The sequence below is a fragment of the Motacilla alba genome, chromosome 17 (genome assembly GCF_015832195.1).
Source record: "Motacilla alba alba isolate MOTALB_02 chromosome 17, Motacilla_alba_V1.0_pri, whole genome shotgun sequence".
In the NCBI taxonomy this organism is placed as follows: domain Eukaryota; kingdom Metazoa; phylum Chordata; class Aves; order Passeriformes; family Motacillidae; genus Motacilla; species Motacilla alba.
Window position 1 is genome coordinate 9,681,582 of NC_052032.1, and position 26,227 is coordinate 9,707,808.

At 41.7% G+C, this 26,227-nt stretch overlaps 1 protein-coding gene and 1 non-coding gene across 3 annotated transcripts; both read right to left on the minus strand.

Annotated features, from left to right (window-relative positions):
* Positions 1 to 25,781, minus strand: RC3H2 (ring finger and CCCH-type domains 2). Of its 2 annotated transcripts, none has more exons than XM_038156688.1 (21): positions 25,625 to 25,781; positions 18,614 to 18,910; positions 17,110 to 17,227; positions 16,490 to 16,723; positions 15,464 to 15,639; positions 15,174 to 15,374; positions 14,661 to 14,793; positions 14,303 to 14,421; positions 13,816 to 13,928; positions 12,942 to 13,250; positions 11,995 to 12,209; positions 10,616 to 11,043; positions 10,032 to 10,202; positions 8,773 to 8,928; positions 8,285 to 8,498; positions 8,035 to 8,119; positions 7,449 to 7,530; positions 7,166 to 7,300; positions 6,522 to 6,629; positions 5,969 to 6,117; positions 1 to 5,359 (listed from the first exon to the last, which is right to left on the minus strand). In XM_038156688.1, exons 2-21 carry the CDS (start codon positions 18,842 to 18,844, stop codon positions 5,161 to 5,163), a joined length of 3,576 nt encoding a protein of 1,191 aa, XP_038012616.1. In that variant the 5' UTR covers positions 18,845 to 18,910; positions 25,625 to 25,781; the 3' UTR covers positions 1 to 5,160. The 2 variants fall into 2 exon arrangements, with proteins under 2 accessions (XP_038012616.1, XP_038012618.1); XM_038156690.1 differs by having other exon boundaries at positions 5,194 to 5,359; positions 5,988 to 6,117.
* Positions 14,882 to 14,995, minus strand: LOC119709253. The gene has a single exon (XR_005259311.1). It is a non-coding gene; the product is annotated as a small nucleolar RNA SNORD90 (small nucleolar RNA).
* Positions 25,782 to 26,227: the final 446 nt, after the last annotated feature.

Sequence of the window (26,227 nt, forward strand, 5' to 3'; positions counted from 1 at the left end):
TTAAGGTGGACAAATAATTTTTATTCGTGCATGCAAATACATGTCAATACTGCAAACTTCTTCCATCGAGTCTCTCAAACACCGAACCGGGATGCTCTATCCGTGCCCAGCCAAAGCTACAACCTCTGCACGTCAGTGCTACAGCGACACACGGGCCCCGCCGGGGCCCCCCTACTCTAACACGAAGGGAAACATTACCATTGGGAATCAAAACCGAAATAAACGGAATAGAATTTACTCCCCCATATATCCCCATTTCATTTTACAGATTTTTTTTTTTCTTTAAATTATAGTTTTAAATAGAAGCTGAGAATGCGCCATAAAAATGAGCATTAAATCCATCGTAGCGATGGTGCCTGCTTTATACATGATGGGTGTACACCATCTTTTATTTCATTTACATTTCAATCGAACAATAGATTTGCAAAGAAAATGTCTAATACAGACGTAAAAATATTCACACTAGAGCTTCACAATCGGTTGTACAATTGACAAACAGGCCTCTTTTCCCAAACTTTCCAGCTAAGCAAATTTATAAAATGTAATCAATGCAACAAGAAAAAAAAATTTTCTTTAAAACTTCCAGGGAAAAGAATACGCAGTAAACAGTATCAATGCGACAGCAGATGCTGCAAGCTAACCACAATACTTCGGAGTGGCTGTACAGTGGGTATGTGCAGTACAAATCAAAGCCACGTGTGTTGTATCACAACTACTGTATAATGTACTTGTTTGCCCAGCTAAGAAAACGCATGCATTCCCATGCCTTGGGTAACGGAGATCTACTCTGGAGAAATCCATGGGCTATGTGCAAATGACCTTGGCTTTTGGCAGTAAGAAACGCAGCCAGGCTCTGCTTTATTTCAGCTTTTACAGCAGAATCTTGAGTGATTAAAAGCTTCCACAAGCATCCTTAAATAAATGGGGTGTAGAATTATGTTTGGGCATCGGGCACTCAGATTATTCAGATTTGTTTCATTTCATCAGTGACAGTTTTGGGGTTTCTTCCCACCCTTGTCCTGCTCTCTTGCCAGCAAAGAGATGCAGGGGGATGACGACTGCCAAAGTCAGCTGTTCATTTATACTGGGAAATTGGGTCATTTAAAAAAAGCACATTTATTGTGTTCTGCTTGCAGAAGAGGTCCCTCAATGAGAGGGAACTTCCTAACAAAGGGATTAAACTACAACATAAAAATGGACTTTTACATCCTACAGATCATCTGATCATTTCTCATTTTGCTACACTCTCAAATTCAACACCTTCCTTTAATACCAGTCTAATAATGAAAAGTCTGTTCACAAATATGATCAAGGAGCTGCTGGCATACAGTGTTTATGTACAGCAACAGGTACAACTTGACAACTTGTGCTTTAAAAAAGCAAACAAAACCAATGTTTGGAACTATTCTGAGTTTAGATTGAGTTATTTTAAGCGTTCTTTCCTCAGCTGTTTCTGACCACTGTGCATTATTTTGTACCTCATCCAGCCTAGTACACTATTATACAAGAACAGCATTCAGCTCTTGAGTACAGGAGAAATTAAAATTTCAATTGAGTTATCAAAGCACTAAAACCTTCCAAATTAGACTTCTACAAAGAGCTTAATTAAGAGCTTATTTAACATAATCAGCTGTGTGCAACTGTTTTCTTTTTCCTAAATCAAATGCCAAACTTTAGTGTCCCTGTACTAGACTACCAAGAACCAACGCCAGTTTGCTTTGCAAAGAGTCTAACCTTGCCTTTGAAGGGTCTAGTATACATTCTACAATGCAAAATCTGCATAAACACTAAGATTCATTTCTTGTCACCTGTTTACAGGAACAAAATATCAGTAGCAGGGCAATCACTCTGCTCTAAGTATATGTTAAGAATGTACAGATAGTTACTTTCTCACACAAGCATTCTCCCAGCACAAGCATTAGTCTCTTTTAAGACCTATGTGGGAAATGAGGCAAACCAAGGAATGAATCCAGGTAGTGAGGCAACACAATTAACTTAGATACTGATAATTCCTGTCTCTCTTGCATGTGAAATCCCTGCTGTACCCCTAATGGGGAAAAAAAAAAAACAAAAACAAACCAAAACCAAACCAAACCAACCCAAAATGCTTGTCCAAGCAAAGCAAAAGAGCCAATCTCTTTCCCCGATCTGCTCCGGGCCTTCTTTTCTGACAGCACAGTAAATTAGGCCAAAACCTACATGGGCATCACTGCTATTGACACACAAAGGTAAGTCACTCTCAGTGTCAGAAAATAAGCCCTTCCATAGCCCAAAGGCACCTGATTTACAATTAACAAATGAATACATACTTGTTTGTAAAGGGTCAAGGGCTGAAATTTCAACAAAGAAGGAAGCCAGAGCCAGGTGTTCCCACCTGCAGCTTCTTCTCCCTGTCAGGGCACTGGAGGGCATTAGTTTGGTGGCGAAAACCACACAGTCAGTGTTAAAACCGTAAGACAAAGCTGACACGCTGTTAAACCCTCAAATAATTCTTTTGCCTGTCATTTTAGGTTAAAAATTCAACTAGAAAACTCTAGCCTCAGTTGAGAGCCAACTTTCCACATGAAGTGTATGGTCATCCTAGAGAACTGCTCTATCACGGGACCTCCTGCTGCAGACAAAGAGTCTAGAGATACACTTGTTCTTAAATATGCCAAGACCTTGGCAGGAATATGTCAGGCTTATTTCACTGGACAAACAGGCAAATGTGTGTAAGCAGCTTATCCCAACCCCCTCCAGCAGAGCACAACCAAGTTTTTAAAATTGCCATTTTAAAATTAAAAAGTTAAGGTAAATACACAATCAATTTATGTAGTATATATTCACCCTCAGATCATGCTGAAGATGTTCTGTGGAGTTCTGGTGCACAGAGGGCTCTTTCCCTGAGGGCAAATAAGGACTTCTCAAACCTTTATATTTTCTCTATTTTTGTAACAAAATAGCAATTTAAAATTTAAAAATCTTTTAAAAAAATTACATCACCTTCAACATGGAAGATCTCACTGTTTAAATATCCATGAAAGAGACATACTTGTTTGCATATCTGTTTTGGAATTACATTGTACAGCAAATAATAGTATCTCAGAAGCATTTCAAAAGTAATATAAATTCATATTTACAGAATGGTCTTGGTATAAAATATACAACAATCATATTTATGTCTAACATTCTAAGTTAAAGTTAACATCGATAGGAAATAAGTTAAGGTGACAAAGGTGGTCTGGTTCTTGTATCCATTCACTTCACGCAGCGAGTGAAAGAAGCGTCAGTCTAACCCTAGAGTGAGGTGGCACTGGCTGGAGAAGGTACAGCAACAGCCAAAGGAAACTAAGAAAAGACTACTTGACTGTTTTTCTACATACATTCCTTGACACTGGAGTATTAAATAGATGTGTAAGATCTTCCATACTGACACCAGAATATCAAAACTAACCCTTGGATTTGCAGGTATATTTACAACATAATTATTTCATGGACAGGTTCGTTAGGAGAGATATCAAACACCAATATTTACTTAGTCTAATCAGTAACCCTCAGGGAAACGCCAACCCCCACCCCCCAGAAGCGTGCACAAAACAGTTATCAAAATCTTACCCGACCACATAGCTGTGATTTTGTAAAATAACAACTCAGACGACCAGTAACATGATCCTCTTTAAGCATTTTGCTAGCAGGAAAAGCCCTTACATGCAGTACACCTGGTGAAAGATCAGCTTGGCTTAAAATATTCCAGTACAATTTTCAGAGTAAACAACTTCACAGAAGTTAATAAAAACATAAAAAAAATGTAAAACTTGTCACAAAGAAAAGTAAGAGGACAAACAAGAAGATAGTAATCATCAGGAAGGAGAGTCCTGCTTTCTTAAAAGAAAAGTGGATTTTTAAGCTTTTCAAAAAAAATATGCCCAGGGCTCTAGTTCATGTGTATTTATGAAAACCAATTTTCAGTTGACATGTCTAACATGATTCTCAGTCACCTCTTAACAGGGCATAAATTCATACAGTTTTCAGCACTCTGAAGGTCAGATAATGCTATCTCATTGTATTTTCAAGGTCTTTGAAAATAAGTTGCCACTGAATAAACAAAAATTAAACCTGAATACAAGATTATGATTAACAACATTTAACAAAGGTAATTACAACCACCTTAAATTCCCGATACTTAGTTTAAATTAAAACAAAACAGTACAAAAAACAGCAATACCATCTTGTTAGTCAGTGCAAACACTAGATACAGGGTTTTCAAAGGAAAGCCAAGAGCACCTGATACTTTTTGCCAAGTCATCTGGATCCTATAATCTCCAAGTTGAGAACTATTAACGAAAAAAAGAAAAATAAGAAAAAAAACCCCAAATTGCTGTTACATTAGTGCATAACCTCTCAAAATCGTTGAAAATTGTTTCATGTGTAGCTTGGGGAAATCAACACCTAGTACATTAGCTGGAGGACTTAGGCACTTGATTTACTTCTGATAACTTTACTTGGACAAGTAGCCTGTGTATGTGTACCTACAGTACTAAAGCATAAACTGGGGAATGGAAACCAAAAGCTGCAGCAAAGCACTGCCCCACAGACCTGCAAATAACACAGCAGTGCAAAGCTAATGGTGTGTTAACCCTGTAAAAGCCTCAAGTCCAAATCTCCACCTCTCAGTCTTCCAACAGGAAACAAGACTCCATGCAAAGTTCCACAACTAAAGAAAAAGCAGCTGCAACGAGACAAAAGTTCTTCTCTTGTGAAACAAAATAAGAGACAAATAAGTTAGTCTTCCTTTCACTAGATGTATCATCGTAGGATCCTGCTAGTTTAAATAACTGAGTTGTTAGTTTTCTACAGAAGCCATTTTCAACAAGAATGGCTCAGATACCGCACCGGATTGCTACAAACTCATAAAAAGCTGCTTTAAGCTTAAGTAAAACAATGTCCAAATTCCATTCATTTGTGGAAAGTGAACGCCTTACCCTACTAAAGTAAGTTTTTTTTTTCTTCAGAATGCTAATGCGAGAGGGGCTTGAAGTATCAAAGAGTCCACAGGAAATGCATGACCCCAATATTATTTTTTTTAAAAAAAATATACATTATATAATATATATTATATATATAAAAAGCTAGTGTAAATGCTTCCATGGTGTGGTCACAAGCTGGAAAGATGAATGCCTTTCAGCTGTTAACCATCCTGCCATTTGCAACAGGCTTTAAAAAGTCATTTTTATCCTCAGACATAATGTGAGCAGTTTTCAAAATGAGGCTGCCAACACTGACTGATGTGCTGATGGGCAGGCAGCTTGCATTGCTAACAGATGTTGTGATCGGCTGACTGAAGCAAGAAGTTACGGGCAGGATTGTTTTCTGCTCCTCCCTGAGGAGAAAAATAAGTTACACAAATATTAAACAAGGACATGCACAAGTATCCGGAACTGAATTGTGTGCATTAAATAAATACTGACAAACTCATTTTTAGCAACAGGCTAAACGTCTTCCTCTGGAATGGTACGCTCGAGATGTTAAAGTAGTCTGCCTCATGTTCAAAGGCTGCTTTACTCCTCAAAGACTACAGAACATATAAACCTAAAATAGTGTATTTCAAAATCTACCTCTCCATGGAGATTTGTGCAAACAGTCTGCCATTTAACCTTTTGAAGTTTTTCTTAATTTCTGTTAACTATAAAAATATTCTGCATTTTTTGCTTACTGACTGTGAAAGGTATTTTGAACAGCTGTGACACGTTTCAGTGTGTACGATTACAACGATGCATACGAACAATGGTACCAGCCTGGGACATTCAGCTTTGTGGCCTAATTCTATTTCTTAACAGGTTCTTCTCACTCCACCATGTACAAACAATGCAGATGTCTAATCCAAGTCTGAGCAGGTACGTAGTTCATCCTTACACAACCACGCTTCCACTATTCTGATGCTTCTGTTTGTCTAACACTGGCAGACACTGCTGTTTTGTCTAACACTCACAGAATCACAAGGTCTTCACCTAAACTTTGTCTCTTCTGTTCCATAGATTCTTTCTGGTGCTGCTTCAGCAGATGCCCGTTCTCTACTGTTGTTCCATTGAGCAGCTGATCCTCTTGGGAGCTAATCCCTAGCTGTATGTCCAGAATCTCCTGCAAGAGAGGAGGAGAAAGGCCCATCAACCCTGTCTCTACCAGCTTTACATTTTCCTATTAAGTTCCACCACATTATGCTATTAGAAACAGGAGTCTGGTCATAAAACTCCTTCATTTTATGTCATACTATTAGAATGTCTACCACATTTCAGTAAAGGAAAAGCCAGTTGCTCCAAGATGGCTGTGACTCACAAGAGCAGTATAAACTGAGCTGTTTTTAACTTCACTAATATCAACTGCCAGGTGTATGAGTGAGAAGCACAAGACCCCAAGTGCTAAACACGGGAAATGCTGGATGTCATTACTAGGACTAGAACCAAAAGGCTTTGCTATCAACATACTAATCTATAAAGCCTAAAAGACCCGGTGACCTCTTAAGACACACAGATTTTTGTACTCACTTCTATCTGTTCCCCTTGCCCATCAGGTTCGTCCGTATCGAGGGCTGACAGCTCCAATTCAATGTCTCGGTCTGGCTTTGTGTCTGCACAGTCTTCAGGATAATCAGTCTAAAAAAGAATTAATATGTTCTCTAAAAATCAAGTTGGCTTTCCACTGGCATCACACAACACTGGGGAATTAAAGTGAAAACTGAAGATGCATTTCTAGCACACAACATTTCTACAATACAAGAGAGCTAGTCAGCCAAAAATGAACTTCAGGCACAGACAATATAGGATACAAGGCTAAACTGAATCAGAATAAAGTACTGAAACAGATAAAATGAATACTGAAGAAATTTGAGTCCATTGACAAAATGTTTACATTTACAACACGTACAAATAGACAAAAACTAATGATAGCATGAAAATGATTGTTACATTCTTCCCACTCTGTAAATGCATGTTTGGAGCAGCAGCATAGCAGGTGCACCTGCCTAATCTCAGATTGCTACAACAGCGACTTAGCTCGCAAACAACATGCTATAAATATTTGGGAATGTTAAAACCAAGTTTCAACTCCTAGTTAAAATTCATGCACTTCTATATGAATACATATAAACACCCTCCAAGATTTGTTTCATCCCGATTACCCCTTTCTTTACCTCACCATTCCTCAAATCAATTTCCTTGCTTAAAAGGTTTAAGGTAAGACGACTGCCTTCATCTAGAGAATTCCACTTCTGCTGCATGGCAAGTGCATTTGCCTCTCTCTGAAGGAGTAAGGAGTTGCTTTTGGCCTATGGAAAGAAACAGCTCAGTTACCAAACACTACACCTAAACCATGTGCAGTCAGACAGCTACACTAAGAAAATTTATTTAAAAGCACTTTACTAAAAAAAGTTCTTTTAAATTAAAAAACCCTCATGCTATAACAACTGGTCTTACCTGCTGCAATTCAATACTCAGTAGATCTCCAGTGCTGGAATGCTTTCTGTGACCAGACAAATCCGTAACTATGAACCTGTCCCTTTGAAAGAAAGAAGGCAAAACTAGGAATTAAAAGAAGTTCCCTAAATCAAACACCCCCTAACTTCATTATTCTATCAATGTCAGATTTCTGGACAGAAACTAGATGTGATTTAGACAATGTGTTCTTAATCTTCTTCTTCAAGGCACTGTATGAAGCAAACATCCTTATTTTGCACAAGGCTAAGATATGGCAAGAAAACCTGAAACTACTCAAGATTTTGACATGACAACCTGACAGTACCTGACTCCAGTTCTTTGCTAGGTCTCTCAAGGGATAACTGCTAGTAATTGTGCACTATTAACTGCATCAAGTATCAAAGGCTACACAAGCTTTAACCTAGTTTTTTCCAAGGCTTTATGCTGGATAGGTAAAAAAGTCTTTTACTTTAAAATTAAGAATGTCTATTAATAGACATTCCAGATTCCCCTCACACACAGAGGACTTTGAAGAACTGCAAGCTACAGGAAAAGCTGTGAGCAGAGCTCGGGAAGGAGTCCGTACCGTTCCGCGTAACGCGCTGAGGAGGCAGAATCTGAGCCATAGGCACTCCATCTCGAGTCTACAGCGTTGACATAAGGGACATAATCTGCAAAAGAATGAAGGTAGCATTCACTATCTTCTCTGCTCTTCAGTGGGATACACACGTTCTTTAGCTCTTTGCATTTCACAGCTGCAGTAAGCACAAACAGGATGAAATGCTCACGGTGTGCATCAATGATGAATTCTTGTCACACAAAGCCTGAAGCTGTACCTGATACACTGATGGGCTTAGTAGCACTTCCTTGGGAAGCAGTGGCCTGGATTGGATCTGTTGTGTGATAACCTGTGCGGGATGACCTGGAGATTGCACCCCACTTGGAGATGATGGGTCCATCGCTGAACGGGATTATAGGATCTTCCTCCTTTGCCCTTCTCTGCGTTTCAAATAAATGCACTCTCCTCTTAACGTCCCCACTGTCCAAATCCTACATGTTCAGGAGACAGGAGACACATGGACTCATTTGAGGTTATGCACATTCTTCAGTTGGTCAGTAACTTTCTCATTATAGTTGCCTATTTACAAAACTGGGAAAGGATATTCCAAACAACTTCAAATGAGCAGAACTATTTTAAATACTACTAATGGAAGCTATGACCTTTTATTTATTTTTTTTTTTAAAGGCTGGTTTAACCAAACAGAAGACACTTCAGCATGTAAGGATCATCACACTAATGAGAGAACATGCAGAAAACCCCTACCATTAACACGGCATTGGAATTGGCAATCACATCCTTGGGCTCTGAGTCGATAGCATTTATACAAGAGCCAATAGTGCCACAAGACCACGGTGAATAGTGAGAGAGATGGTCTTCCTCAAATTTAGTTCCACTCAAATCACTGACACTCTCTGAGAACTACAGAAAAGGGAATAAATAAGCAGTGAATAATAAAAACAGGGAATTCAGTTTTAAAATGAGAAGATACATTTACTGCTATTTAATTAAATTATCTCAAAAGTCAATCAAGGAGTTCCAGCCATATTCAAGACTTGACCTGGGGAGAACATAAGCTGTTTTTTCAAATTTTCAAACAGTGCCCCTGGCAGCTGTCAGAGGGCAACTCTGCCACACAAATAACTGCCTGGCCCACCAAGATGAGAGACTGGAATCTGTGTTAGTGTCAGGTTTCTTTAGGCAAATATCTACAGTAACTTAACTGAGAGGAAGCTGTGCATCTTCCTTTAATGTATTAGCCAGTGCTCAATAAAAATACAACTTACAACCCTCCAACCTGGGGAAAATGACTAAATCCTGATCCACCTTGACTGCACGTATAAGGCACTTCAGGTACACCTACAAGATTTGATCTGAATGATTATTCTTAACATCTCAAATATCACCAACAAAACTCAAACCACAGCTAAGAGTGCTTGGCACAGTGGTTTTCAAACTAGTTTTTTGAGTGCATCTCATTTAGAGAGAAAGTATTTTAAGGGGTTTTTTTTAAGTCAAAAGTGCACTATTGCTATTTCTTGAGCTTCCCTTCTTCTTTACAGGACTTATCACAGAAGTACACAATGTCCTACCAATGCTTTTTGCCACCTTTAAGGGAATGCCTTTTCTAGGACTTGATAAGCACTTGAAGTTTGATTCAGGCTACTCATCAAGGCAAGCCATTTGGACTATCAAAGACAATGTACTTTTAAAAGGAAAACACAACTGCTGTTCCCTACACAAAAACCTGGAGGTTTACAAAGTGACTTCAGTAAAATTACATTTCATTTAGTGAAGCTGAATTGAACTACTTCACTTCTTGACCTTTTCTCTGCAGTCATGTTACACATCACTTCAATACCAAACTGAACTGCATAATTATTAGATATCCCTTTCCTTTTGCTAGAAAATTATTTATTAATTTTATGAATAATAAATGGCAGGTAGAAAATCTTTCCTAGAAATATTAAATGGCATCTTACAGAAACAGGAAGGGAAAATAAAGAGGTTCTTTGGCTTCCCACCTCTGTGCTGAAATCTACACTGAAGAGAGGAGAAGGTGGTGTTGGAGATGGTGTTGCCATAGGAAGGGTGGATGATACCAGAGGAGTTTTCTGTGTGTGGTACTGTGCCCATTGCTCTGGCTTCCGTCTCAGCTGCTCATCATAACCAGTCTTCAAATGACCACAAGGCTCCTAGAAAGAATAAATACAGGACTGGATATCCCACCACACTCTAATCAGAAGGCAAATACTTGCATGGGACACACTTGGGTCCCAAAATTTCCTCGGGTCTGTAACCCTCCACTGATACCACTTGAAGAATTTCACAGGAATTTGTAGGCCCACGTATGGCAACTCAAATCTTAGCTATGCAATGAATTCAAGCAACATAAATGGGCATTAAAGAGGCAAAGGGGCTCTGGTCCTGATGCAGATGACAGTGGTCTGTTTTGCAAGCCCATTATGAGGTTAAAAACAAAACAAGAACTTTCTCCAAGTCTTGATCACTGTAATAAACAGGTCTATGCTAATTATTTACCAACTTTCCAGTAATGACCTTCAGAAGCAAGCCCACACAGAGCCTTCCCTTCCTGGCTCTCACTTACCCTTGGTAAAGGCACAGTCCTCTGCTCGTTTGGAGGTTGACAAGCCACAGAGTAATACCCATCCAGAGAGTTGTACCTCTCCCGCAACGACGTCTGATAGACAGATGAGTGCATCACATCCATGGGAGGTAAAGAATTGCTCCTGATAATATCATCTCGTGGGTACATCTGCGGGCGCCAGATGCGCCTGCTGTCGTAGACTGGAGCATACATTCCAGAGGGGACAGGAGGGACTGGTCCATAGGGCTGTGGAGGAGGAGGCTGGTAGGGAGAGTTCAGTCGGTCTCGAGGGGGAAATGTGCTGTAATGATCGGCATATGGCACGGAAGCAGGTGGGAGGGAGGATTCTGGAACGTTATTGGACCTCACAAAGCGAGGAACACAGGGAGCCACACCAGCTGGTACTGTTGGAGGTGCTGGATAATACCCTTAAAAATTGGAGAAAGGCAAATTTAATGCAATCACAAGTGACCCAAAAGTTTACACCTTCTAAAACTGTAAACAGCATTGGTAAGTACCTTCAGAGAATGAGGAGCCACACTTTACAAACCTCTTACTGACCCCACCATGTTTCTGGTAAATATCATTTCATGTGTGACAACCACAGTTGCAGAAGCAGTGCTGGCCCTTCACCAACTGGACCCAGTTTGGAAAATATTGCTCCTATGTACTGTGGTGTAACTAAGTAACTGAAAACACAGAATCTTCAGCAAGTCTTTATATAGGAAGTTAAAACACTTCTCTCTAAAATAAAAATCTGTATTACTTAAAAAATATAAAATCTATAGATAACCATTTCACACTTGATTTATTGCTCTTTCTTTGGAGAGGACTGCCTGAACATCTCTACCTTTTGAGAACTTGTGAATGACTCAATGCTATAAACCACAATTGTTTCCTGAATATAAACATGCACAGTGCAACCTAAAAAAATAACTGGAACCTTTCAAAAACATTCCAGCAAGCACAAAGATGTGTAAGCCTCCCAGCAGAAGTGTGCTATGCCTCTGAATCCTGCCCAGGGATACCCTCATGGATGGGCCGTGGCAAGAGCAAGCCTAAATAAAAACAATTAATTGCTAACAAAGGAAAAAACAGATGAAAGACCTTGAGGTTCAAGCTCCTCTGGAGGCTGAAGTATAAGCTGTATAACATACAGCACACAAAGGCAAGAACCACCAGCACTGGGAGCAAACTGCAGGTCCCTCACGTACCCAGCAACTAACAAGATTAGTATCCCATTAAAAGAACATTCAGCTGATATTTAATAAAAATAAAATAGACATTGACAAAACAGATATAGAAGTTATTTCTCATAAAATATATTTTTCCAGAGAAAAGTGCAGAGCTATTTCTTAATCAGTGCTAGTCTCACTCACCTGTCTGTGGGTACTGTGGAACTTCATATGACAGCTGAGTCCTGGGATCTTGGAAATATTGAACATTATCAGAATGTGGAGGGTAGACAGGTACTCTGGGAACAAATGGGCTGGATTTTGGAGGCACAGAATTAACTTCTGTTCCAATATTAGGAGGACCAGCTGAGGTAGCTGCTGCCTGGCTTACAGGAGTCTTGGGTGGAGAACCGATTTTACTGAAAAGGATTACCAAGAAATCATTAAGCAAATCTTCACTTATTTCAGTCAGTCACCTCTTCGTGTACACTCCCAGTAACATGGAAACTTGACATTTCCTCTGGAATTTTGTTTTTCACACCCTGAACTGATGCTACATTTTAGACTTTCTCCTAGGAGAACTGAAAAGTGGACATAAATGTTTTGATACCCTTTGTAAGTGTATTCTGGTAAAGACAAAGGTTTTGAAAAGCTATTCAGAGACTCAGTCCTTCCTGCAGAATTATCTAAAAAGTTTTAAGTGAAAATCCCAAAACCAGGAGGTTTCAAGGAAGTGCACACTCTGTGCACTTCTTGGTTTGAGGAAATGTCAAATTCTGAATACAATTTATGGCATGTAGTAACACACTTGTATGTAATAACCCAACAGTATGCAATATGCATAGAATTCATTTGTATGCCATAACTTTTTATTTTTATGTAATAACCTAACAGTAATTAAGATACCAGGCTGAGAAGAACTGAGTAAGAGATAAAGGGAGAGATTTATCATTTTGTCTGCATTGCACACGAGCAGTGAACAGCTAAAATGCACTGAGTGGCAGCTCGGCAGTCACTGAGCACCAGCAATTACTGCAAGCCAGGACCACACTTCAGCATCTGCTGGCCACCCACCAAGCCCATTTATTATTTTAGATAATCTAAAAGCAGGATGTTCTGTTGAATTGTCTTGATGTAGAAAAGCCACCTACTTTTCAGGAAGTGATTCTGTGGGGGACCCAGAAGCGTTCTGGCCATTGGCTCCAGTCTTCCCTCCTTTCTTGGTGCTGTCCAGAGCTCTCAGGGAGCTGTCTGCACAGCGCGGGATCAGCTGGGGAACCCCAGTTTCTAGATTAGCTATCCCATTAGTACTTGGCACCATCTTGCCCGTTGCCTCGGGGCTTCCTATGACAGAGATCACGTTTCCCGTGGTGGTGGAGACGGTGCTGTTTACGCCAACTTTGTTCAGAAGGGGGAATGTTCTCACTGTTGCGCTGATTTTTTTGTTCCTCAAGCGATATCTACAAACAAACACACAAAAGATAAGATGGCATAGAAAGTGCTTATTGTGAAGTTAAATGGATTTGCAAAACTAGCAAAAAGAAGGGATTGACATGGAACATGACATCAAAAAATTACAAGTTTATTTTTAACGACTGGAAGCCAAAATCTTCTCTCCTCTTATAAGACGCGTTCTGCAGTTCTTTGAAAATGCATTTGGGTGAAAACAACTTCAAGAATGCAGAGCTACATATTGTTCAATAACGCAGCTCACTCCTTAAATAATTAAAATGTAATTAACATTCTCTCTTGTACGTAATATAACCAATCCTTGAAAGACACTGAGCTTGCACTCAATTGCAAGGAAAGGAAATTTTAGCTCATATGGGGTAAAATAAAAAATAAAACTGGAATTGGTCTGTAGACATTGCTTTGCTGTATCTTCAATTTCATATAAAGAATTGTCATGTCAAGAGTCCCTCCAAATGAATGAATATACGGAAGAGAATGTTGTCAAAAATCTCTGTAGATTGCTTGGATTTAAATTAAAGGAGGAAAAAAAAGGAAAAAATCTCCCACACTCACTTTTCAAGCTCCTCCTGAGAATGAGCAAATGTACAGTTTGTTCCTCTTGGACACCCCCCTTGCTGTCGAAGGTCTCGGCACATACTTGTTTTGTATTTGCTATTTGGTTGTGGCTTAAAAAAGAACAACAAACAAAAAACACGAGACATTCCTCTTACCATCTATCAGACATTCACATAAAAGTAGCCTTAAAATACAGAAAATACATCCATGGCATGTTTTTACATTTTTAATCAGAAAAACAAGGACACTCCTTGTTGAGGGGCTAAGTTGTCCTTGTATGGATTTCTCTACAGTCAGCTCTGCTGCATTCCATATGCACAACTGTTAGGTTCTCAGAATCTGAATGCAGTAAATAACAGTATTCTCAATTATCCCACAGGAAAGGCCATAAATATTTCAAATCAACAGTAATTCTTCAAAGTTGCATCTCCCAGTAAACGGGAGAGGAAGCTGAAGACATGATGCAATGATCAAGTCTGGTTACCTGTGGAGTTTCATGGCCTTTTCTACTGTAATTCTGAATGAAATCCACCAGCCCATGGACCACAGTCTTTACAGCCACCATGGCATTTTCCAGCTGCTCCCATGTTGGAGATGCTGCATCTAAAATGATGAAAAGCAGTGTTGTCACCCTGTCAGTAATTCCAGTATCATAAACAAGAGGCACATCTTGTGTTACTTTACAACACCAAGTACTAGGACCGAACTCGGAGAGCCCCAAAGAAGAGTTTATTATGTTCATCAATGGAAATTTCAAAACCAGGAATGGAGGTTATCATCTTAATTTACTTTGCTAGATATCAAAAATACCAAGAAAAGTTTCAAAAGCTTGATTTGCATACCTGGATTTGGATCTATGTTTGCCAGGAGCTCTAAATGAGGCCTCAGCCTGTTTAAGTTTGCAGGATCCCCTGTGCGCTGCAAGACAATTGTCAATTCTTGTACACTCTTAGCAAAAGATTCTGGAGACTGAAGCTGAAAATAAAGGGAGCATTAGTGTGCTGCATCTTACAACTGTCAATTGCTGATCTTAAAAACATATTCATCACATTGGTTCCTAAATGCAATATACAGTGTCTTCAGATGGCATATAGAGAGGATCAGTGGAGAGAAATTTTATTTCTCAACTCAGAATCTGCCCTATGCAGCTTCATCATAAGACACCAAAAAGTTAATTAAAGTACTTCATATGATGAATATGCTACATCAGGGGAAAAATTTTTAATCTAGTTTTAATTAATATTTGATAGGACTATGAACAAAAAGTTAATTAATTAAGTTCTTTGATTTTTCTTGTTACATTTAACAGTCAAAACTAATCTTACAAAGATACTAAAATCAACCCTTTGACAAACCTTGTCAATAATGGATTGCATGTGTGATTTATGTGCCAGGTCTCCATAAAGAAGGGAAGACCACTGTTCTGGTGATATTCTGAGTCCTGCTTCCATGGCAATGTGAACAATCTGGGCATCGTGCTCTCTCCTCAAAGCCTCGTAACTCCGGAACTCTTCCTTCAGCTGCATCAGAGAAGAATCTTCATCCCTTTTAGTGACCTAACAAATAGTTAAACATTCCTTCTTTAACCAAAAATCTCCATCATAAAAACCAGCTGCAAGCACAAACCACAACAGTTGTGTTTTACCTTAAAGCACGATGCTCTATACAGTAGCTGCACAACATGACCAATGCTTGTTTTAGAGGCCTGAGGAAATCTTGGTTCCAGCCTTTGCACAACAAAAAGTACCAGAACTTTTCTTGAGAGTGCAGAGCCATCTTCCAGTGCCAGTAATACAAGTTTCAGTGCCTCCTCTTGCATAGCTTTAACGCACAAAAATGAAAGTTAAATATATTCCAGAAAACCACAAGGCTACTGTATTTGAACAGGTAAGCAGGAACACCTAAATCATCTTTAATGTAATTCCTTATTGCTTTTTATTTTACTAAAAAAACCCCAAACTTTTAATGAAAGCTGCTAGTTCAGAAGAAATATTTAGAACCACTCCAAGCACAGCAAACTTAGAGCTACGACTAACTTCCAGTCATGAACACATCAGTAGTGCAGTTTTTATACTTTTCTCCACTGTGCATTCTTGTAGCCATTGTTCTTTTGGACACCTCTTCAATGCCACACCATGAAACTATAAAATAAACATGGGAACAGTACTGGAATGCTACCAACAGTTACAGGAGTCAAGAGAGGACAACTTCTATTTTAAAGAGAATTTTCTTGTTTCTATGCTTGCTTTAGCTGCATTCTTAACCATGAATTTGTTTTCTATCAGAGATATAATCATTATAAATTGCAAAAGCATGCTGCAGCTGCGGTTAGGCTGATTGTATTGACAGCTACTCAATTCCAATAACAGCAGCAGTACAGCCAGCCTGCCACACTCCATTACAAACTGGGCACAACGTATGCTTATTGATTCCTCTTTGCCAGGATTTTTGAAATACTTCCTCCCAATTTCAAAGAACATTTAATGGACCAGCAGGGGAAGCAACCAAAAACTTTATGAGAGCAGATTTTACTACTATTTGTTGGGGTCTTTTTCCCTTCTCTTTTCTTTCTGGCAGAACATCTTCAACTGAACAGAAGAAATTTCAAAACATTTTCATAAAGAAAAGGTACAGCTAAAAATATTCTGTTGCAGATGTACAGGTCCCTTACCTGGTCCTAGAAACTGGCACCCTCGTGCCCTGACAGCAGCCCAAAGATTGGCAGAAAGCTGCTGAGGATTTTGGTGCTGCAGGATGAGTTCTGTGACAGTTCTCTCTCCCAGTGACCGAGCTGCCCTCATGGCTCTGACCCGACCCTCCTCTTCCACCAGCTGACAATTCACCAGTGTCACAAGCTTCCTTTGCATGGGACGGCTCAGTGCACTCTGATTCAAGCTTGCAACACCTTCAGAGAAAGGGAGAAAAGGCAAAGCAGTGCTTCTCATCAAATTCATCTGAGTGAGACAAAAAAAATGTCTAACAGTGTCTGTCTTTCTCTAGGACTTGGATGCCAGTCACAATCTTAGACTGAAATCAGAGCCATCCTTTGGGGAAAGTTCAGTTACAGTAGAAAGTTAGCCCCAAGGCAGTATCATTAAACAGAGTATTTTGTAAACAAAAATAAGAAAACCACAAACAAGTGTCAAAAGTGTGAATAAGCTTTTAAAGACACAAGGCAATTTTATTAGAAAAATGAGAGCATTATCTCACTGACATTTACAATCAGTGCTGAAAACACAACGTTGTTAAAAGCAAGCTACATCAAAATTCCACTGCTCAGCAGAGACTCACCTTTTCCTCCACTTAACGGCTTTAAGTAGAGTGCCAAATCCTCAACACATTTCTTTGCCACTTCATAATGTTTGTTCTCTCCTACATTACTCAACTTTACTGTCTGATGATCAGGTACCTAAAAAAATGCAAGGGGGAGGAAGGGGGAGCAGAATTACATACACCTGGCTGACCTCTCCGATGGTACCCACATCACCATCAATTACATAACACTGCAGATGTGCACTGCTCTGAGAGCAGGGAAACACAGCACCCACCCAGGGCATGCACATGGCATAAGGCACAACAAAAAGGGCCCAAGATGAAAACCAGCGTGATGGAAGATGGTTTTTGTTATTACTCAACACCTTAGAAACAGAGGTAGGGTAGAAAACAATAACCAACGTCTAAAAGATGAAGAACACAAGATCTGAGAAGGTGATCCAGTATACCAGATCAGCATGATTTGCTACAAAAAAAGCTACAGGACAAAATGAACTAGCAAGAATACAATAAAGCAAAGTTTAAAAATTATTTAAGCATCATTTGGGCATGCTGAAATCTTCCAAGAGAAGAAGCAGGAAACTTAACTTGGTGGAAAAAAGCTTGAAATAGAGTAACAAGGTCAGATAAGGAAAACGGAGGGAGTGTTAGTCATAATAAATTAATTGTTTGGAATACATTGCAAGAAGTTAGAGGCTATGAAAATAAATGTTGTAAGATCACAACAATGATCTGACACATTAAAAAAAAAAGAAAGGATCACGTGAACTTGAGAAACAAAAACACTCTGACATAACATCATTAGCAATAGCTGTGTCAAGGCATGTGATAGGACATTAAAAAGCAAAGTAAATAACATCATCTTACTGCATCACCAAGGTGTCAGAGAGAGAGTAACATGGAAAAGCACATGAATCAGCACAAGGGGAACAGACATATTTAGTCTCCATAAAGTGCAGTACTGATTATATAATCACTGTTTTGCCACTGCTACGAGACAGCGCAGGGAACATTCCTGGCCTGATTAGCCAGTGTCTGCAAACGCAACTGAAAAGCCATCATCAAGCATATTTAAAAAAAAATTATACACACACACACACACACTTCTGGAACTTGGTTAAACAGCCACTTCCAAACATGTGACATTTAGGAACGAGATTTCTCACAAGGCTAAGATGAACAAGTGCAGTCTGCAGGTTCACTCGCTCTACTGGCAACTGGGACAGACAATTGTCTGCTTCCCGATGGGAATTTTTCTCCAGTCACAGTTCAAGAGCCTTTTTAAATCAGAATTCAGGTTACAATTAGAACACGTTTTCATTTTATGAGAAGATGGCCCTGAAATGGTGAAGTTGCTTTTAGAGTACCTATGGACTCCTAGAGAGTCGAGTTAGGCCTTTCATTTGGGCTTTAACCATTTATTTGGGCTAAAATGAGGAAGAAGAAGCAGCACACATATTGCAGCTGGCACGGAGAAGGCAACAACACCAAGTGGCAAAACAAAGAGCTGCTCCAATCATACCTGGGCTCCAACCAGCTGGAGGAGTGCGAAGTTCACAGGGAGCACATCGATGTCGGTGTTGATGGCAGTCTGGTCAAAGGGACATGCCTTGCGATGGAGCTTGTTCAGGCAGGTCTTGCACACGGTGTGAGAGCAACCTAAGCTGATGGGTTTGTGCACATTCTCATCGAACTCATTGTAGCAGATTGGGCAGGACAGAAATTCTGTCCACTGAGCTGCCTGCACAGGCATTGTGGAAGCTGGACTCTTGTTTAGCAGGCTAGCAGACCATTATTTCACTGTACTATGTTTTGGCAGCTGTAAGTGAATAACAGAGTATTTAAAACATGCTTTCTGGCAATTTAGAATAACTTTTAATTAAAAAAACAGACCACAATTTCAGTATTACCAAGAACAAAATGAAATCCTTATGCTGAAGTACTCAAAAACCCCAACTCTGGGTTAGTTTAACAACTGTACCAAAAAAGGCTCATGATCTAAATTAATGCAGACTACTCTAAGTTTAACTCATTCACAATAAATACCATTAATTTTTTTTGGGGGGGTGTGGTTTAGAATGCTATTTTCATTTGAAATTAAGTAAAACAACGCCTTCCTTCTGCAGATCTTATTCAGACTTAATCAGACACCAAACTAAACCGAGCTTTGCTTTCTTAAAAATACATTTTCTCTTTCTGTAAAATACAAATCAACTAACAAATACCAAGAGCCATAAGAAAACACTAAAAGAGTGAGAGACCAGTTTTTAGCTTTATGATTATTGTGTTACTGCTGCCTTTTCTTGGAAGAACTGGAGCACTCAAGGGCAGAGATTGCTGTGTGCAATTTCGCTTTTCATGCTTCTACCTTAGATAAAACTATGTCCATGAACTCACAGCAAGAAAATCTTTGATGCATGTAAAATTCAGGCATTAAGGACCAATCATGAGGCAAGCAATAACTTCAGATGGCTTCCTTGTCTCTTGAAAGGTCTCACTCTGTGCAGGAGTACCAAATAAATTGTTTACATAAGTGTATTTCAAAGAAAACATGGCTCTATGGAGATTGTTGTTGTATCTTACATAAGTCACATTCCTGAAAAAGGTACCAGGCCTCAGCAGTTCATCGAAACCCTTCTCATCCAAGCTTCCATCAGCACGATTTACATTCAGAGCTCCACCCCGGGGGAGCAGCCCCACCCTGGGCTGTGATGTGCCACCGTGTTTGCTCTCTAGGCAACCTACAGACCAGTTGGGTCACTTCAAGGCTATGAACAAGCTTGTTTCAAATGCAAATACACAAATGTTTTAATTACATGTTTAGCATTCTATTTTTTTTTTTTTTACCCTGATGACAGAAAAAAGGTAATTGTTCTGAGGAAGCTGAGATCTCCCCTCTGTGCTCAAATTCAGAAACTCCTTATAGCAGTTCCATTGTTGGCTGTGCTACGGTTTAATTAATGCTAAAGTACCAGACCATTGAAAGAATTACTAGAAGACCAAATAGACTCTTATCTGTGGATGTATTTTATGTTAATTATGACCATCTGTTTAGAAATCCTATTTAGTACTATGAACATTCAGTGCCCTTTAAGTAACAGGATACTTGTACAAGATGTCCTTATCTCAGCGAGCTTTTCAATATTATGCAGCAAGTTTTGCCTCAAATGAATTCCCATAGTAAAACACCCCAAACTGGAAGTCAAACCTCTCAAAACCAAACTGCTGAGGTTACACTTCCAACATAAGCCAGAAAATTCCCATGTATTGGACAAATCAGATTTTCCTCCAGCTTCTACGAAAGCACAGTCAAAGCTCTAGCAGGGATGAACAAACCCAGCCATCTTCAACATGCTATTGCTACATGTGCCTTTTAACCAAGGAAATTTAAAAGCAAAACAAGTAAGAATAAAGCCAAACGCTGAGCCAACAGGCCCAGAAAGATTTCTGATTCCTCTGTTAAGAATGCCACCATTTCCTTTAGCACATCTGCCTCCCTTCTGAAACAGCTGAATGAGGTGCACAGAGCTGCGAAGCCTGTCTGGGAACACTCTCCTCAGAGCTTTCTGCAGCACCAGAAACATTAACACACCAACACCGACATTGCTGCTGACCTGGGGCTGACAGTGGGGCTTTCTGACTGCAACACAGGTAACAGCACAGACCAGCCCACTCTGGGAAGTGTGTGACTGTCATGACTCACACGGGGAAAAGCTGAAGAGGCTGGTACACAGAGAGCTCAACTGCTGGTATGGCACTAACGAGCTCCTAATAAACAGTCCCTGTGTCCACACTGCTCATTAATTGTCCCAGACACAGGGATCTCTGCTCTGAGACAATACCCACAGGTGCTTCGGAGACTCGCAAGAAATCACCTCTCTGTTTACGAGCTTTTAAAATACAGTTGTTTTCCTGACCAGCATAGAAATGAACACCACGGATTCTTCAAGTGTGCACCACCGGTTCTTAAAGAACTATCTCTGGGTGTTTAATCATCCCAAATGACAGACTCTACTAAGCATGTGGTGACCTTCAGATTTCTTGACAGGAAAAAAAAATCTAATTAAGCCAGCAAACAGCTGGGAAAAGCTCTCGACTCCCAAAACTTCAAGCAGCCATTCAGGGAGGAATCTCCATACTTTATTGAGCCTGCCAGCTCTCCTGCCACTCTTCCACCCCAGTGTGTAGGAAAACAATCTCACATCTCCTAATTACCATGTCAACTCCTACAAAAAGCATAAGCCAAATGTTTAATAGATTCTTGCTCTTGTCAGAAACAATGTATTTCAGGGATGTCCTCGTGAAGAACAAATTGCTTCAGCACTCTAAACTGAGCAAACACAAGGAGGAGAGCAAAAAAAGAAGGTAAACTAGAAATCCCCTGGATTCAGTTTTTAACAGGCAGCACACTCCATTAGACAACTACCCTTGGTCTGGCAGATGTGTTATCTACCTCTACACTAACAGGGCTCCTCTTCCCTTTTCTCATTTTATTCATAGGCTAGAATATCTGATTAGACTGGAATGTGGGGTGGAAGGGCAGATAAGTGAAACCTCAAGGCTTTCCTCAAACAGCTGTACCACTTACAAATGATGGAAGTGCTAAGATTTAGATGTCGTTAATAATTTTATAATAACTTTTAGCTACCTAATCCCAAGACATTCTCTACAACTAATCTAAATCATTATGCTGACTCAATAACCTCTGGACATGATAAACAGAATTCAATTCTGATTTCCCAAAGAAACCAAGCTTAGGTGACCACGCTGTTCTGTCAGTCTGCTCCTCTCCCACACTGCTCAGTCAGGGCATTTGCCAAACTGCAGACAGGCAAGTTTCACCCCTTATCACAGAAAGGGTTGAAGGCTTAACTCAGTGCCCCCACAGCGTCAGCTCTGCTCGGCTCAGGCTGCCTCCAACAGGTCCCTTGTGGGCCGTGGGCAAAGACAAATAAGCAGGGCTTGGGTGAGAATGAGACATGGAATAATTCTGTCAGCGCTGAACAAAGGGAAGCCTTCTCCACAGATGAAGGGAACGCTTGGAAAACCTGTGAAATTATATGGCATTTTCACAACTGAGGCTCAATTACAATCCTACTGTGGATTTAAGCCTAAATCTTAGAATTCAATTGATTTTGAATCACTAAATTAAAGAGTCCTTGATATTGACTTGCTCTTAATGCTGACTGCAGAGATCACGGTATTTTCTTTTTTAAAGTGATCTCCATTAAAACTTTTCATTTATGCAGATGAATGGTTGGTTTGCACTACAAGGAGGCAGCTTTTTCCACCATTCCTTCCTAAGTTATGCTGTTCCTGAAAGCATTCTGCCTGGGTCAAAAACTCACCTATCACATAATACAATTATCAGTATTACCATATTCTCTGGAAGGGCTAGAATCTTTTATTAATTTCTCTTCAACAGCCACCATCCACAGATCTAAAAAACTGGCTTCATTAAAGGCTTAGGGAAGGGCCATCCTGTAACAGCTTTGCATCATTCAGCTATGATGGCTCGAAATTGAAATAAATCCTCTTTACTGGGGTGCCTTGCTTATTTCTACACTCCATAATATCCGTCACATGCAAATCTCTTTACATCATGTGAAAATTCTATATGTAGAGTCTTTAATGACCATTAAATACAGTATTTCAATGCAACTGTTTCCCTGAACAAGAATGCTTTTCTGAGTATCTGCAGCCCAATTCAAGTTCCAGAAAAGTCACCAATAGAAATCCAGGTGGGAAGGGACCCATCACGTCCAGCTCTGCTTCTTGCAGGAGTACCTGACACTACACCACGTGTCCAGGAGCATCATCCACGCATTCCTGGAGCTCTGGCAGACTTGGTGCCACCACCACTTCCCTGGGGAGCCTGTTCCAGGGCCTGGCCACCCTCTGGGGGAAGAGCCTTGCACCAATGTCCAACCTGAACTTCCCTGAGAGCTCCCCTCCATTTCCTCGTGTCCTAAACGTAGATCTGAACATTCACATGCACCAGACTGCGTTTTGCAGAAATGCCTACGGGATTCTCTTGTTAACTGGTTAAAGAATCAAAGCTTGAATGCCTTCTGCCTCCTTAAAATGTGGCTGAAGAGTAATTCCTGTCAGCAGGGGCACAACATAAATTCACGCTCGTGGTTGCTGTGACTGCCAAAGTTCACTCAATTCAGGGTTAACTGCCCCAAACCAACACCAGAGTCAGCGCACCCTCAGCAGCTCTCACCTGCCCAACCCCTGCTACCACAAATCATGCTAGCAGATTTTCAAAGTTCCTAAATACTCATGTAATGCCACTGTGGGTTTTTCCTTGTGTTTCGTAGGTGCCCCTGAAAGGAGAGCCTGTCCTTGCCACCAGCCTGATACCAACTCAGCTTCTGGAACAGTATTGACTGTTCAGGACTAACTGAAGGGCAAATAATTTTTTTTTGCCACCCAAATCAGTTGAACTCTCACTGAATGCAGAGAAAGGGAATCCATTTCTAAGCAGATCTACTTGGACACAGTTACTCCAAGCAGAGATACAGTGTAGAGCTCCTAACTTTTCGGTAATGTTTTCTGGGAGTAAGGACTCCCATGCATGCTTTAGTTCTCCAAGCTTTGGTTTGTTTGGTTTTTTTTTTTTTTTACATGACCTCCATGTTTAAACTATAATTTTTTTTTAGATGAGAAATTCTGTATTTTAGTATTTAAAAAACCACGCTAATGAAATACCATTTCTATTCTGAGATGTAGGCAAGAAAACACAGGGCTCCACAGGAGCTGGAAAGCCTTTTTAAAGCTTCTACAGAACGACTTTAGATGCCCGTGGACAAATAATTCTTCCCTCTCCTTAGGGTTGTCCAGGCAGCAAGGAGAGACCCTGAACACTCATCCCATTAAGGGTATATAAAATATGACCAAATTAAATGCAACACACTCCTACCAAATGCTATCAGCTATTACCACCTGGGTATTGTAAATATTTTATCTATTTTAAAGCAACAAAGCCTTAAATAAATTAGATCAACACTCAAGATCAGGACTTCACTAAAGCACTGACACTAAAATTTGTTAGAATTTAGTATTTTTGAGAGAAATGGCCACAACCTCAAACAAGACAGAAATACAAGTTAATAAAAACACCTTTTCTTAGGGAAAGCTTTGCTTACAAGGCAGAAACAACAAAAAGTTCACAAAAAAAGGCATGAAGATCTTGGGAAAATAATTCACTACAAAAATTAAGACTTCACTGTTTCATGGAATAATACTTATACCAGCAAGATAAGTTTCAATTTCTACTATTTCCACAGATATTTAGGAAAGACCAAAGGTCAAAGAACAGTATTTTGATTCAGAAGATTTACAGCTGTACTGGCTGCTTCTCATTTAAAATTAGATCTTTTCTGCCACAATTGCAAATTTACACCCTTGTAATCCAAAAGACTGTTTTTAATTTTAGTTTTATTATTATGATGTAGCTATAATGGCCATGAGAGAACAACCACAAGAGAAGCTACAGGAACTACAATTAAACCCAAACAAAATCCTAAGTTTGCATGGAAATTAAAACAGGCCTAGATGAGAAAATCTCCTGGTGGCCTGTCTAAACTTTGTCATTATTTTCTCTCGTTACAGACCCATGCCATTCCCCTCTGAACCCTGGATGAACTGAACACTCATCACTCTCCCACCACTCCGCTGCCCTTCTGTGCTTTGTGCTGACTCCTACACTTAACTGGAAACCCTCCGTGCACCTCGAGCATCAGCAGAACCGGGACACGCTTTTCCTGCCCAGCTGTTGTGTGTTTTTGTGTTTAAGACACTTCAAACGTGACGCGGTGGGCGCAGTCCCAGGGCCTGTCTCCCACCACGACCCTCCTCCACCATTACCCTAGCGCACAGCCCCACGAGTATTCCAGACTGGGAATATTCATGGCTCCGCCGCGACTCTCCCCGGAGCCGGGGGCACCTCAGCGCGGACTGCCCGGTGCTGCGGCTCCCCAAGGGGCTGCCAGGGAGGGGACCGGGAGCCGCTGCCTCCGTTCGCCGGTGCCGGGCGGCCCCGCGAGTGCCCCCGCGGCTTCGCCCCGTCCGCAGGCCGCTGTCAGCCGCACCCGAGCCCGGCCCCGCTCCCGCACCAGGCCCGGCTGCCGCTCCAGGGCCCGGGCCCGGCTCCCGTTCCTGGGCCCGGCTGCCGCACCCGGGCCGGCTGCAGCTCCTGGGCCCGGGCCTGGCTTCCCGCTCCCGCCGTCATTTCGGAGCCGCCACCAAATGGCTGCCCGGGTCCCCGGGCCGGCCCCGCGGCCTGGCGGGGCCCGCCGGGCGCCGACACCCCTGCGGCCCCGGACGGGCCGCACAGGACGGGCTCAGCCCGACGCCGTTCCCGCCCGGTTCCCGCGGCACCGGGAGGCAGAGGAAGGACCGGGGTGGATGATGAGGGTGGGGGGGGGGGGGGGCGGGCGGGGCCCCGGCGGGTCAGCGCGTCCCCCGCGGCGGCCGCCCCCGGCCGGCTCGTTCCGAGCCGTGCGGCGCGGCGCAGTGCGGTCCGTACCTGCGGGGCGGGGGCGGCGGCCGGAGCGCGGTCGGGCGGTGCCGGCCTCACGCGCCATGGGGCGGGCGCGCGGCCCGGCGGAGGCAGCGGCGGGAGCCCCGGCGGCGCCGCCTCATCGCGCTGACAGCGGCAGCGCCGCCACGCCCCGCGACGCCGCTCTCGCGAGACCCGCGCGCCGCCCGCCGCACGTGACCGCGCGGAGGGCGGGAGGGAGTTACCATAGAGACGGAGGGGCAGATGCGCCCGCCGCGCGGGCCCCGCCGCCAGGGGCAAGCGGGGGTCATCGAGACGGCGTGACAGAGCGGCGGCCGGCGCCGCCAGCGCCCCCTTGTGGCGCGCCTCGGGCAGAGCCGCCTCAGCGGTTCCTAGGTGCGCAACGTTCGCCTCTGGCGTCGATTATTTATTGTCCTTTTAAAATTTAATCGGTAACTTTCGCCGCTAGTGTCGATTATTAATTGTCGTTCTAAATTGCAATTGATGACGTTATTATTGCTGGCGCTGAGGAGGAAGAGAGGATTGGAGGCGCCCTCCGGCCCACGTCGGTTGTCCCCGAGCCGCCTCAGGCCGGCCGGGCCCGGTGAGGTGTGGGGAGCGCTGGCGCTG